This window comes from Chiloscyllium punctatum, chromosome 45 (genome assembly GCF_047496795.1).
Source record: "Chiloscyllium punctatum isolate Juve2018m chromosome 45, sChiPun1.3, whole genome shotgun sequence".
Taxonomy (NCBI): Eukaryota; Metazoa; Chordata; class Chondrichthyes; order Orectolobiformes; family Hemiscylliidae; genus Chiloscyllium; species Chiloscyllium punctatum.
In genome coordinates this window covers 42,556,416-42,572,344 of record NC_092783.1, presented here as the reverse complement: position 1 = coordinate 42,572,344, position 15,929 = coordinate 42,556,416, and the positions used below count along the sequence as shown (strand labels likewise).

The 15,929-nt window shown below is 39.7% G+C and overlaps 1 protein-coding gene across 2 annotated transcripts in view; it reads left to right on the top strand.

Moving 5' to 3' along the window:
- Positions 1-2,410: 2,410 nt before the first annotated feature.
- The window catches only part of LOC140467315 (LHFPL tetraspan subfamily member 5 protein-like), a 177,977-nt gene continuing 164,458 nt past the window's right edge, over positions 2,411-15,929 (top strand). For both annotated transcript variants that reach the window (XM_072563596.1, XM_072563595.1), the window contains exon 1: positions 2,411-3,137. In XM_072563596.1, coding sequence (XP_072419697.1) covers positions 2,723-3,137 — 415 coding nt within the window. In that variant the 5' untranslated portion in view covers positions 2,411-2,722. The remainder of the gene's footprint in view (positions 3,138-15,929) is intronic.

Sequence of the window (15,929 nt, the reverse complement as noted above, 5' to 3'; positions counted from 1 at the left end):
ATTCTTAACTTGTGTTCCCTTTTTGTAGTGTCCCTACAAGAAGAAACATCCTACTTCATCCTATCATGTCCCCTCAGAAGCTTAAACCTTTGAACAAGTTAGTCTCTTGTTCTTATAGGCTCAACCTGTTCAACGTTTCTTCAAGATAAGCTCTCCATTCTAGAAATGAATTGAGTGAGCTATTTCTGAACTGTTTCTAACAAAATTATGCCCACTTTAAAATATGGAGAACAAGCATTGACCAGTAATGTTATGTTTTGCCCTGGGAAAAGCAATATTTCATTACTGAAACAGAGTTCTACTGGTTCCAGGTGCACTCCGGTAACTCAGCCAAACTAAGTCCCTAAACTATCAGTGGCCTATTTGTTCATACCAAGCAATGGCCAGCTAAATTGCAATGCAATCCATACATGTACATATCAACCAATGATTATTATGAAGCAATTCATCTGTGAATCTTGTCTCCTGCTCCTAAACATGAAACGTGATGAGGTTAATTCTAACACATCCGTTGTCTGTTCAGAAAGGATCAGCATTGTAAAGGTTTGGCTTTTGTGACACAGTAGTAATGTCCCTACTTCTGAACTAAGTAGGCCTGGGTTCAAGTCCCACCCAGTCCAGAGGTGTGTAACAACATTTCTGAGAGAAAGTGAGGACTGCAGATACTGGAGATCAGATTTCCTAGCATCTGTTCACAGGATGACCAATTCCACCTTAGAAAATCCCCGATGGCCACCTTCTTCCAAGATCGCAATTTCCCATCCCACGTGGTTGATGATGCCCTCCAGTGCTTCTCCTCCATTTCCCGTACCACTGCCCTTGAACCCCATCCTCCCAATGCAACAAGGATAGAAACCCCCACCCCCCCCCCCCCCCCCCCCCCACCCCACCCCCGGTCCTCACCTTCCACTCCACGAACAACTGGATACATCGCATCATTGTCTGCCACTTCCACCATCTCCAAACTGACCCCACCACCAGAGATATATTTCCCTCCCCACCCTATCAGTGTTCCAGAGAGACCATTCCCTCATCAGGTCCATGTCACACACCAGCCCACATCCCACTCCTGGCACCTTCCCCTGCCACTGCAGGAATTGCAGAACCTGTGCCCACACCACTCCCCTCATCTCCGTCCCAAAGCATCCTTCCACATTTGACAGAAATTTACCTGTACATCTACCAACTAAGCCAATTACACCCAATGTGGTTTCCTCTACATCGGGGAGACAGGACACCTTCTTGCGGATCATTTCAGAGAACATCTCTGGGACACCTGCACACAACAACCCCACTGCCCTGTCGCTGAACACTTCAACTCCCCCTCCCACTCCATCAAGGAAATGCAGGTTCTGGACTTCCTCGACCGCCAAACCACTACCACCCGATGCCCAGAGGAAGAACACTTCACATTCCGCCTTGGGCCTCTGCAACGACTGAATGTGGATTTCAACGTATCACACAATAACATTTCTGAACATATTGATTAGAAAATATCCCACAGTAAAGGTTTTGATACAGCCTAACAGCTCTAACTCTGTACAACTCCTTAAAGCAATTAGAGATCACATAACCTAGTGCAATCCCCTTTCCTATTTCTTTCATTATATGATCTGAATGTATTAGGCTCGACTGCCATAATCCTCTGACTTCATGCTGCTGGTGGCACCTCACTGACAATTGAGCACAAATCTGAAATTCAAGTGCACAATCATCAGTGGAAAATGTTTGTGTTGTGCATACCCAAGTTTCCAATCTTTTATTTTGCCTGGTGATGTTCCTTTTCAAAAAATAATAAGTGAGAGAAATTTTCTTTTATAAATTTCGTTCAGTTATGCGTAACATTCCCTTTTATCTCATGTTGATATTGCAAAACTGTATGTTTTCCAACGTTGTACAAATGTTACATATATATATGATGCTTTATTCTAAAATATTAAGGCTTTCTCCCAAATACTGAAAAATTATACTAACATGTAGTTAGCTTGGTGGCCCGACATTTGTGCCTTTCAGAAAAAAGGATCCTTTCAAACAGCAATTATATTATCAGGAGTCACATGAAAGTGAACAAATTGCGTGCCAGAAAATATACGAATTTCTTTAAAAATATTTGTTGCAGCTTTTCACTTTATTATTCTGGAAATAGTTCCTGCTCTCTTGGAATAACCATCCCAACAATGGGACCCACCATAAACAAGATTTGAATATTTACTTTTCAAAAACGAAGAACACCTGCGTAGTCAACCAGTTTTACGAACTTCTTGTCCGACCTAACCGCTGCGTTGGGTAAAATATGATTAACCGATACTCTCTGAAATAGAGTTATTGCCTTTTTAATAAACCAGACTTCCCTAAGTCTGCTGTGGGAGCCGCGTTTGTACGTCAATTTCGCGTCACCCTCAAACTCTGTTCATATGAAGCTGCTGTCCACGGTGCTGAAACTCTCAGCCTGTGGAAACCGCGCTCCCCACCCTAGAGAACAAATACCGGACCAAGGCGATTTGACCCGGAGCCGGGACAAACCACATTCGAGTCGGCAGAATTTATGTGTGTATTGTTCAGACCCAGCAGTTCGTTTCCTTAGCAACATGACTCAAGAAAAAGCCAGTGAGAAAGCATCTTAGGTGACGATTATCTGCATCAAAAAAGAACAAGAGCAAAACACGAACTGATTAGGACCTGATTTTCTTTTCTCTTTTAAAAGCCTTTGAAATCTTTAAGAATGGGGGATAAAATGTTACCGGCCCAAGAAGCTGCTAAGATCTATCACACCAATTATGTGAGGAATTCCAGAGCAATAGGTGTTCTCTGGGCAATTTTCACTATTTGTTTTGCCATTATAACTGTGGTAATTTTTATCCAACCCTACTGGATTGGGGACAGTATCAATACGCCCCAGGCTGGCTATTTCGGATTGTTTCATTACTGTATCGGGAACGGACTGACGAGGGAGTTGATCTGCAAAGGAAGCGCCCTGGATTTCGGCTCCATTCCCTCGGGAGCATTCAAAACTGCCATGTTCTTCGTTGGTATCTCCATGCTTCTGATTATTGGTTGCCTTGTTTGCTTCAGTCTTTTTTTCTTTTGCAACTCTGCCACGGTCTATAAAGTCTGCGCCTGGATGCAACTTGCATCAGGTAAGTTCCAGTATTGCCAGCTACCTCCCAGCCAGACTGTAATTCTGTTACTTCAACATTACTCTCGGGTCCATGTATTAACTTTCCTTCTTGCAATCAGAGCAATAATTCTGCCTTCCCAATTTCCGAAGAAGATCTCATTTTATTTTGGAGGAAGTGGGGAAGATCGTGATGGTGATGTTCTGTTTTGTCCAAAGTGAACCGTTTCTTTCCGATACCTTACCATTCTTTCGTTGCAAATTTTAATTAATATTTCAACAAACATTCATCTACAATTTTAAGCATCTGTTTATTGAAAGTTTTATTTTTATCTTTCAAAGTTGTGAGTTGTACGGTAATACGTTGTCTTGGTAGTAATCTATTGACATAACATGGAAAGCCTTAGTTTGAACGTGTCACCTAAACCCTTAGGTCAGGTTACAGCTTTAAACTCAGTGAAACATATTGTTTTGCTCTTCATTAGTTAATCAGCTAATTCTGTTAACTGTTGGATTGACATTACCTGGGAAGTTTGATTTATCTAATATAACATTTGACAATCCTTCAAAACCACATATTTCTTACTGCAAGGATTTTCTATTCAGTAATAGTTAACCAACCCTATTACTGATTTTGCAATTAAATGCTTATCCCAATAAAGTTGGTATTTAACAATGAGCATTAAGTGCTTTCTGACATTTTGGTAATTTTTGAAATTTTACACAACCAATGGGCTAATGTAAACTTCTGGAGAATTCACTGCTTTGTTTGAACTTACTGGATTCACATATCTAAGGATAAATTTTCTCAAAAAAATGTTTTCACAATATATTGTAAGTGATTGCACTATTGTTTGTCGTACAAACTAAACTTCCTTGATGGCTTTCTGTCACTCAAAGAAGCCCTTCTTTGATTTTTTTGAATTGCCTCCCCAACTCCAAGTAAGTTACAAGAACATTTGTTCATTGGAATAATTCTATTAATCTCTGTATACTCATTAATAAGAGCATATTAAACATGAGTCAACACGAGTGCATTGAAATAATACCTCCAGCATACCATAGCAGTGTTTAAAATAACATGTGGTGCTCCTCAGGGATCAGTACTGGGTCCACTTTTGTTTGTCATCTATATGGATGGTTTGAATGAAAATATAAGAGGCATGGTTAGTAAATTTGCAGATGACTCCAAAATTGGTGGTATAGTGGACATGAAGAAGGTTACCTAGGATTACAAAGAGACCTTGATCAACTGGGCCAATGGGCTGATGGTGTTTAATTTGGATAAATGTGAAGTATTGCATTTTCGTCATTCAAACAAGAACACAACTTATACATTAATGGTAGCACCTTGAGGGGTGTTGTAGACAGACTCAGGTTGGCAATCCTTTGACATTTGCATCACAGGTAGACAGGGTGGTTAAGAAGCATGCTTACCTTCATTGCTCAGACCTTTGAGTAAAGGAGTTGGGACTTCATGTTGAGGTTGTACAGGACATTGGTGTGGCCTCTTCTGAAGTATTGTTTGTAATTCTGTTCACTCAGTTATAGGAAGGATCTTATTAAACTGGAGAAGATTCAGAAAAGATTTACCAGAATGTTGCCTGGAATGGAAGATTTGAGATATAAAAATAGACTGGAAAAACTGTGAAATTTTGCATTGGAACATGGGAGGTTGAAGGGTGGCCTTATTGAGGTTCATAAAATCATGAGGAGCATACACAAGGTGAATAATGGATATTCTCCCTAAGTTGGGGGAGTTCAAAACTAGGGGGCATATTTTAAGTGACAGGAGAAAGATTTAAAAAGGACATGTGAGGCAACTTTTTTTTAACACAGAGAGGGGTTCATATGTAGAATGAACTGCCAGAGGAAGTGGTGGACACAGGTACAGTTACAAAGTTTAAAAGACATTTGGATAAATTCATGAATAGGAAAGATTTGGAGGGATATGGTCTAAGTGCAGGCAGGTGGAACTAGTTTAGTTTGGGAATATGGTCAGCATGGACTGGTTGGACCAAAGAATCGGTTTCCATGCTGTATGACTATGTGACTCTATGACTCTATAGTCTAAACACTTCTGTGTTATTTAATAATAGGTTGAGGAGAAAATGTTATGTAGAATAGAAATAATTAATTGTTTCGTGTGTCATCATGTTGCCCCTTTTGAACTCTTTGAAACAGCATCAGAGAAAGAAAACATACTGTTGCAAGCTCGGGATCATTTAACTCTACAAGTACTTTTCTGCATCTATGCAGTCTCGAAAAACAATCAATTGGACTACAGTCCTATATAACCTAACACAAAAAATAATTAAAGTTGGAATAATGGGAAGAAAAAAAATGAAGTTATTGTCTTCAACTATCCATGGTCTTACAGAAAATATATTGTACTGTTCCATTCTTCAGCAAATATAATTAATAATAATCAAAAGGTTCACTGTAACGATGAAGAGTTTCTGTATAGCAGACCCTCGAGGATAAATCTAAAAACACACCATATCAGAGGATGGACATCAGACACTGTAAACACATAACTTTGCACATGTAACGTACCTGAATCCCTAGTCAAGTAATTAATAAGTCTGTATAACCAGAACACAAGACCTCATTTCTCACAATAATGTGTAGCTGTGCTTCTATATTGAAAGGCAAAGCTCTGCCCACAAATGAGACTTTATCAATAAGGAAAAGAAAGGTATGCAGATGTATCTGCGGTTTTAGTTTCAACTGCTGCAACTTTCTTAAACAAAACACTGAATTTGTTGAGATAAATTCCATTTTCATGATAATGAATTATTTTTCTTGTCAATGTCGTTCTTCATTATTGTCTCACAATGCTGACTTTTGACACTGCCTCTTTAAAAGATGTGAGAAGTGGCATGCCTGAATTTTGAACATTCTGCCATAATTGAGATGGTAAAGATAGTTTTTTTTTAAAAAAGACAGAAAAAGTTGTGGAATGACCCCTGGCTATTATTAGCATGTACCTAGCCCTGCACCTGGAAATGCCAACATAGCTACTTGTTCCTTTGCTTCTCAAACCAGGATGCTCAGAGTTGTGTGATTTATTGCACAATAATCAATGTCATGCTAACATCCATATTAAAAAGATTGTTCATAGAATTGAATAGCTTTTAATACTACTGCGTCCTTCTAGATGAACTCAAAATGTGTGTATCATCTATTAGCCTCCAGTTTGCAAAAATTGAGGAAATTACAGCTATTGTTTACAGGCAACAGCTATCACAGTGGAAAGGAATCTTGAATTCTACAAGACTCAAAGCTTCCATCAGATAGCAGGTCCCACATCTATTTAAGAACCACAGGAGTACTCATGCAGTCAGTAGCACTCTTCACCTAACCCTCATGACCATCAAAAAAGAGAGAAGTGAATTCTATACTTGGTGATATCTGACCACAGAACACCATAACTTAAGTTATAACTTGAGCAGCCATGACAATCTCATTACATAACAGTCAACATTGCTCATATTTTCTGAAGGGGTAGTAATATGAGGAACTAGGCCTCAATCTAAATCCATGGGTGCTGTCCACACTGAGTATTCCCACCCTAAAACAATGGAGAAACATTTTATCGTGGCTACTTCAGCATCATCTTTTCTGTCCTCAATGTAATCAAAGGTATACCTTGTAGCTTAGGCTTAAACAGATAGTGTTGGCAAAGGATAATATTGTGCTGAATGCTTAGAGTGGTACATCCTGAATATTGTGGAAATTTCCATTTCAGATTGTTGCATATTTTATCGTCTTCTTAAGATATTTGCAATAAAAAAGTTTCACTTTTATCTTGCTCATCAAAACACCAAATTTCTTCCCATTTCCATGCTGCAGAGAGAGCTCAATTTCTTGAGTGATTCTACAGTGACTTCTGTCCATACAGCAAGCACCCAGACTTCTACAAGACAGTGACCTTCAGCCTGAAGTAAGATGCAGCTCATGTGGTGCACAGAATAGAAGCTCCAAAAACACAATATTGAAGCAATGAACGCTGCTTCCACTGTGCCATTGTTTAATCAAATATTCTTAAATAATGAGCTGTTTCTTTTCAAGCACTACTTTTACCAGATTTTGCATTGCTCCACAACATGGATTGCAGACCAAATCTACTTAGCAAACTTTTCCTGACTCTGTGATAAAGTTCGCTGTACTGCAAATGTAAATTTCAACACAACGCATCTCACAATGTGTCCCCATCCCATGGTTTGTGAAGACCAAATTTGCCTGTGTTCCTTTTATGATTTTTCTGAACAAATACAACTTTAAATCCACTTTACACTATGGTATAGTCTGCTCCACATGAGACTATGTAGTGAAACACACCATGTGCTAATAATTGCCTATACTCCAATTTCACTCTTCAATTACATATCTGGGTCAACATCAAATAATTATTGATTCTCAAATCAGTGGTGGTTAAATGAATATACTGCATGGTTAAGGAGTTTTGTTTTAAATTCTCATTGTCTTCTCAGAAAGACAAATAATTCATTTGGCCTTTCTATGTTGCTGTCAACACAGTTATTGGACACAGGTTTTGTGGCTTAAGCCCATTCGTATTATGATAATTGGATACACCTTATCATAGATTTATAGAGTAAATCACAATTATATTTTTAGTATGTGCTATGGCCATATAACTGTGTTCATCAACCAGCAATGACCCTTCATCAAACAATGGGCAGCACAGTGGCACAGTGGTTAGCACTGCTGCCTCATAGCAGCAGAGAGCCAGGTTCAATTCCTGCCTCGGGCAACAGTCTGTGTGGAGTTTGCACATTCTCCCTGTGTCTGTGGGTTTCCTCCAGGTGCTCTGGTTTCCTCCCACAGTCCAAAATTTGCAGGTCAGTCTGAATTAGCCATGCTAAATTGTAGTGTTAGGTGGAGGGGAATAGGTCTGGGTGGGTTGCTCTTCGGAGGGTTGGTGTGGACTTGTTGGGCGGAAGGGCCTGTTTCCACATTGTAGTAATCTAATCTAATCAATTTTAGACACTATCATATGAGTGAGGCACACACCAGCTGTAAACATATATAACTCAATCCATAGATAACATAAGAAAGAAAATTGACTATAGTTAATGATAGTAATAGGATAAAAAAATTGATGGGCATCTTGGCTAGTTCAGTGCAATTCCAGAGAAGCATGTTTCTCTACACAATTGTTTGCAAAGTTTCTTTAAGCAGCATCAAGTTTGAACAATATAACACAGGGTAAAGTGCTTTAATACAGCTAAGAAAGAGGTAGCCCATGTTGGTAAAAAGAATAAGAAGACAGCATAGTTGTTGAATGGTAGGAACGTAAATGTGGTCAGAGGAAAAAGATTTAGATGTACAAATGCACAAATCCATAAAACTATCAATGTCAGTTCATCAAGCCATAACAAAAAGAAGACAGAGGACCAGGAATCATCTCTCAATGGAGAGAACTGAAAGTCAGAGATGTTAGATTACATTTATAAGATCTTGGTGGATCATGCTTGAAGTACCATCACTAGTTTTATATGCATGAAAAGGGATTAGAAGAACTGGAAAAGGTGAAAGAAGGGTTTATTGAATAAAAGCAGAATTGAGATGTTATATTTATACACTCATGGAGTCATACAGCACGAAAACAGGCCCTTCTGCCGAACTCATCCTTGTCGACCTGGTTTTCTAAATTGAACTAATCCCATTTGCATGCATTTGGCAAATATCCCTCTAAATCTTTCCTGTCCATGTACCTGTCAAAATGTCTTTTAAATGTTGGAACTGTACCCCCCTCTACCACTTCCTTTGTAGCTTGTTCCAAATCCACACCATCCTCTCTGTGAAAATGTTGTCCCTCAGGTCCCTTTTAAATTTTTCCCATCTCACCTTAAACCTATACTCTCTAGTTTTAAACCTTTTCTGCACCTTTTCCAGGTTAATAACATCCTTCCTATAGCATGGAGACCAGAATTGTACGCATACTCCAACTGTGGTCTTACCAATGTCTTGTACAGCTTTGACATGATGTCCCAATCCTGTACTCAATGCTCTGGCTGATAAAAGTAAGTGTGCCATGCGCTTTCTTCATCACCCTGTCTACCTAGGTCATCACTTCCAAGGAACTGTGTACCTGCACCCCCAGTCTCTCTGGTCAACAATACTTCGCAGGGCCCGCCCATTAACTGTGTAAATCCTGCCCTGGTTTGTCTTACCAAAATGCCACAACTTGTATTTATCTGCATTAAAATCCAACTGCCATTCTTCAGCCCTCTGGCCCAGTTGTTCAAGATCCCTTTATACTCTTAGATGGCATTCTTTACTGTCCACTATATCACCAATTTTTGTGTCACTCTCAAACTTACAAATTACATCTCCTATACTCTCATCCAGCAGTGGAACCCAGGGCACTAATCCTTATAGCACACTACTGGTTATCGGCCTCCAGTCTGAACAACAACCCTTTACCCTCTGTCTCCTATCATCAAGCCAATTTTGTCTCTGTTTGACTAGCTCTCCTTGGATCCCACGTGATCTAACCTTACTAGTCTACCTTATGAAACTTTGTCAAAGGTCTTGGTAAAAGTCCATGTAAATAGCGTCTATCACTCTGCCTTCATCTATCTTCTTGGTCACCTCTTCAAAAAACTCACTCAAGTTAATGAGACATAATTTCCCATGCACAAAGCCATGCTGACAATCCCTAATCAGTTCATGCCTTTCAAAATGCATGTTGGGCGGCATGGTGGCACAGTGGTTAGCACTGCTGCCTCACAGCGCCGGAGACCCGGGTTCAATTCCCGCCTCAGGCGACTGACTGTGTGGAGTTTGCACGTTCTCCCTGTGTCTGCGTGGGTTTCCTCCGGGTGCTCCGGTTTCCTCCCACAGTCCAAAGATGTGCAGGTCAGGTGAATTAGCCATGCTAAATTGCCCGTAGTGTTAGGTAAGGGGTAGATGTAGGGGTATGGGTGGGTACGCTTCGGCGGGGCGGTGTGGACTTGTTGGGCCGAAGGGCCTGCTTCCACACTGTAAGTAATCTAATCCTGTGTTTTAGAATCTCCTCCAACACTTATCCATCACTGACATCAGGCTCACCAGTCTGTAGTTTTCTGTCTTCTCCTTGCAGTCTTTCTTAAATAATGGCACAACTGTAGTGACTCACCAGTCTTCCAGCGTGCCACCTGTGGCTATCAATGCTACAAATATCTCTACTAAAGGCCCTGCTTCCCACAATGCTCTAGGATACATTTGATCAGGTCCCAGAAATCTATCTACTTTTATATGTTTTAAGACTTCCAGCACTTTCCTTTCCATAATGTGCACTCTTTTCAAGACCTCATTATTTAGTTTCCTGAGTACCATGTCTTTCTCTACAGTAAATACTGATGAGAAATATTTGTTTAGGATCTCAGCCCTATCCTGTGGCTCCACACATAGATGACCTTGTTGATCTTTAAGGGGCCATATTATCTCCCTAGTTACTGCTTTGCCCTTAAATCTCTTTGGATGCTCCTTTACCTTATCTGCCAAACCTATCTCATGTCCCTTTATTGTCCTCCTGACTTCCCTCTTAAGTGTGCTCATACACCTCCTATACTCCTCAAGGGATTCACTTGATCCCAGCTGCCTATACCTGATATATTTCCCCTTTTTCTTGACCAGAGCCTCAATATCTCTAGTCATCTAGTTTTCCTTACACCTGCTAGCTTTGTGCTTCTTACTAACAGAAACATGTTGGCCCTGAACTCACATTATCTTGCTTTTGAAAGCCTCCCACTTGCCAGACACCCCCTTACCTGTGAACAGCCTTCTTCAATCAACAACCAGGAAAGATTGAACAGGTAGTGACTGTTTTTTAAGAAAAAGGAAGACTAAGGCATTTCAAGGTTAGAGAACTTTAAAATGATGAACGGTTTTGATAAATTAGTATTAAGGTGTTTCTACATGGAAATGACATCAGAACTGGAGTCATAAATAAGCTAATCATTAATAAATAAATTAAAAATTCAGAAGAAACCTATTCATTGCAAGAATAGTTTGGATATGAAACCAGCGTGGTTGAGGCAAATAGCATTGATGCATTTAATGGGCAACGTAACAAGCTTATAAGGAAGAAAGGAACAGAAAGGGACTGTGATGTGATTAAATGGACATGAATAGAAACAAGTCGAACTCAGATTTTTCTGGCGTGGGTGTGGCCTTGAAAATTGTTCACAGCTGAAAGGTAAGTACAAGACTATTTTTAAGGAATTTTAATATGAAGAGAAGGAACAAGAATAGCTTTAGTGTATTGTCCCTTACTCGAGTGAACTATTCCACCTATTCCACCTATAGGCAGCATTATTTTATCTCCTTTATTTTTGAGTGAGGACATTTTAAAATCAAGGAAAGAAATGCTGTACCTTTGAAAACAAGTCACTGAACTCATTATGAGTTGTGTTAACACTGTTACTTTGCAAGCACTGGGGATGAGAAATGCAATGACAAGGCACCATAGTGTGCAACTGAGTGAGGTTTGGCCAACAAAGTGCTTATTGGTTCAAACAATTGTGACCAGATGTGGATGCTCTGAATGTTATGACAAATCCAAGTATATTTTAAAGGTTGTGAGGTTATCTGTTTCAATTACCCTTCCAGGTAGTGCATTCAGAACCTCAACACCCTCGAAGTGAAAATTATTTTCTTCAAATTCCCTCTAACATTTTACATTTCACCTTAAAATTATGACCCACAAATGACTATAAGAAGGAAGAAAAATTAGTCAATAGTTCATATTATCATAAGTCAGATGCACTCCCAGTCTCAATAGTGCCAATATTTTCCATTTCTCTGAACAGATCAGGAATATTGAGGATCTATGATATTATTTAAATGTAGTCTACTTGTCTTAAAAAGGAAATGCTCTTTGGTGACAGTCCAACAGAAGGCCTAGCCAAGCTGTTCCAGAGAGCTGCAGCACTAACATCAACAACCAAAAATGTGGAAAATAGCCCAGTTATGTCCTGTGCACAAAAAGCAGGACAAACCCACACCCAACGAATCACACCTTATCAGTACACTCGCGATCATGAGTAAAGTGATGGAAGGTGTCATCAACAATGCTATCAAGAAGCACTTATTTAGATGTAACCTGCTCACAGATTTGAGTTTCACCTTGGTCACTCAGCTCCTGACCTCATTATGACTTTGGTTCAAATATGGACAAAAGAGATGAATTCCTGAGCTGAGGGAGAGTGACTCCCTCTGATATCAAGATTGCATTTGACTGTGCTTGGCATAAAGGAGCCATGGTGAAACTGAAATCAATGATAATTGGGAAAAACATTCAACTGGCTGCAGACATTACCAGCACAAAGAAAGATAGTTATGGCTGTTGGAGGTCAGTCATCTCAGCTTCAGGACATCTCTGACTTCCTCAGAGGAGTGTACAGAAACCATTATCTTCAGCTGTTTCACCAAGCCTTCATCAACCTTCTCTCCAGTATAAGGTCAAAAATGGGGATGTTCACTGAAAATACTAATTGCAGCTACACATAAAATCATAAAATCATAAAAGACCTCATATTTCCTGTCCTATTAAAAAGGTAGCTGTGTTATCTAGAATAATTGAATCCCTTCATTGTCTGCCAGAGATGCCTATTTATTAGTTATGGAAATATGAGGTCTTTTATGGTTTCCAGGCAAGTTTTATGGACTTGCTGTCTCATTCTCAGTGGGATTGGAATGTAGGGCATATAGTAAAGCAACAGGGGGGTTAGCCAACTTGGTTGTAAACTTAAATCACCTTAATCCATTTTTGAAAATGTCAATTTATATTTCCAGCCACTAGATTACAAATCAATACTCGATACAACCATCTGTTTGTGATAACATTTTCTTCCACTTCTACATATTGGCACTGTTCTTTATGTTTCTTGTTTATTTTTGGCAGGTAGACACATAGCAATCTTTTGTCCAAGTTTGTATAGTTATGAAACACAGTTAGTAGTAAGACTATTTCATACAGTGCTGTATTTGCATACCGTGTATTACCTTCAACTAGAATTGCTTCATAAAAGCACTCTAAATGCAAATGGTAGCTGTTGAGTTATGCTTTCCAGTAATGACTCCTCGGTTTCAATCTCAGATTGTATGCCAGTTTTAGACGCTGTTGCATCTATTTGATTTCCTAGTGGGGACATCCAGAATTGGTTAGTTAAAACCTGATTTAGTAGTGAAAATAACTTGCGTGCATATTTGAGTTTAATTGACAATTCCAGGAGTATTTCTTCTTTGAAATAAGAATATGATGATTGTCAACGATTTTCAGTGTCAGCTTGGCTCAGGAGCACAGCACATGTCTCAGCTGGAAGATTGAAGATTTGAGCACCATTCCAAGATTGGTGGACAAGATTAAGCTTCCTGTCAAGATTAGAGTGGTGCTGGAAAAGCACAGCAGGTCAGGCAGCATCCAAGGTGCAGGAAAATTGATGTTTAAGGCAAAAGCCCTTCATCAGATTCCATTGAAGCTATTAAGTTGTAAAGGGACCTATCAACGCATTGTATTTAAATCTTCTGATCTTCATATGTTTGGGGGAAACATCTGTAGTGAAAGAAATTTCAGTGCTTGCTATTTCACTAAGTGTACTGATATTTGCCTGATGCCTATTATTGTGGCATTTGTGCCTCATGATTTAGTAAATAAGACCATAAGACCATAAGACATAGGAAAGGAAGTAAGGCCATTCGGCCCATTGAGTCCACTCCACCATTTAATTATGGCTGATCGGCATTTCAACTCCACTTACCCGCATTCTCCCCGTAGCCCTTAATTCCTTGTGACATCAAGAATTTATCAATCTCTGCCTTGAAGACATTTAGCGTCCTGGCCTCCACTGCACTCCGCAGCAATGAATTCCACAGCCCCATCACTCTCTAGCTGAAGAAATGTCTCCGCATTTCTGTTCTGAATTGACCCCCTCTAATTTTAAGGCTGTGCCCACGGGTCCTAGTCTCCCCGCCTAATGGAAACAATTTCTTAGCGTCCATCCTTTCCAACCCATGTATTATCTTGTAAGTTTCTATTAGATCTCCCTTTAACCTTCTAAACTCCAATGAGTACAATCCCAGGATCCTCAGCTGTTCCTCGTATGTTAGAGCTACCATTCCAGGGATCATCCGTGTGAATCTCCACTGGACATGCTCCAGTGCCAGTACATCCCTCCTGAGGTATGGGGCCCAAAACCGGACACAGTACTCCAAATGGGGCCTAACCAGAGCTTTATAAAGTCTCAGTAGCACATCGCTGCTTTTATATTCCAACCCTCTTGAGATAAATAACCTATTAGTACTGCAATATGGGGGGAGGGGTGGGGTGGAGCTATTAGGTCATTGTTTGATTGACAGTTCCAAGTAGTTATAAAGTATTTTCAGTAGGCCTATGAATGCAAATACTTGTTTTTGTGGTGAACTAAGTAGTGGGAGGCAGTTAAATGAAGTAAAGGGATTTTTTTTAAGTGAATGAGAGTGTTTATTTCAAATGGTGAATTCATCAATAAAACAAGAGGTTTATTTGATTTCATTGCAAACGGGGCCCTGAGGTCCAAATTGGAGTATTTTGCATGGTGAGTACACAAGCAACAGTTGCTAAGGTGCATGTGTTTGCATGAATTGACATGTAGAATGCTGAAAGATTTATGGGTTAGCATGAAGGATATGAGGGCCATGGAGATTTGATAGAGCAGTATAGGTTGATTTGCATGAAAAAAACATGAGGAGCCGGGAAGGGGTATAAGTTGAGATAGACGTTGTGTGGGGCTATGGGGAGTGGGTAGGGGGTTTTAGGTGGCTTAGGCTGGCTGGATGTGGCTTGTGGTGTGTTTGTGGGGGTGAAGGGCTGAGGACATTGAGGGCATCTTTTTTGTGTGTGTGTTTGTGGGCATCTTTTTTGTGTGTCTCTGCAAAATCCCAGATCACCACAACAAGCTTCTCACAGAACCCAGCCTCCAGAACCCAGCCTCATCTGCTGTTGATGCCTCTGAAGGTTTTCACAGAGTAGGGGGCCTTACACCCATTCACTTCCACCATCTTCTCCCCACCTTGGAATGAAAATGAGATATCTGGAGGCTTTTCTCTCCATTTGGGTTTGTGGGACTTGATGTGGAAATCTGTTACCCCACTCCAGGCTCCCAGCACACAAGTGAGAATTCTAGCTTAATTCATTAGGTATAAAATGTCTGGGGATTATCCTTAAATGTGAAGGTTTCTGAATATGTCTAATTTTTTTTTCACTCAAACAGCATGAAAAATTCCAAAAGAGCCAATAGATTTATATGCTGTTTTTAATATTAAGTGGAAAAAGAATAATGAATATGTATCTTTAAGTGACTACCAGAGATTACCCTTAATTATTTGTCCCATAACGGACAACTCTTTAAATAACCAACTATGATTAATTATTTATTTACCATTTTGTTGCTTATTGAATATTTTCTATAGCTTGGATATTTTTTATTTAAAGAATTGAACAGCTTATTCAGAAAGATTTTTGAAAAAAAGATTCAGAACCTAGTCAAAGAAAGTAGGTTCTAGTTAAACATCCATAGAGACCCAGCATTGCCTTTAGATTTCTTTTAGCAAGTAATAGGTAATATTTCCATGCTATTGCTCTGGTAAACATTTAATAGTTTTGTTTTATTGAACAAGAACAATAGCAAGGGAATAGGGGAATGAAGAAATCCTAATTTACAGCGAAATTACAGCGAATGTTCAGCGAAAGTTCACACAACTGAAACCAAGCAGGGATAGGCATTATCCTATGCAGAGTCAGGGACAGAAATCACAGCCTTGG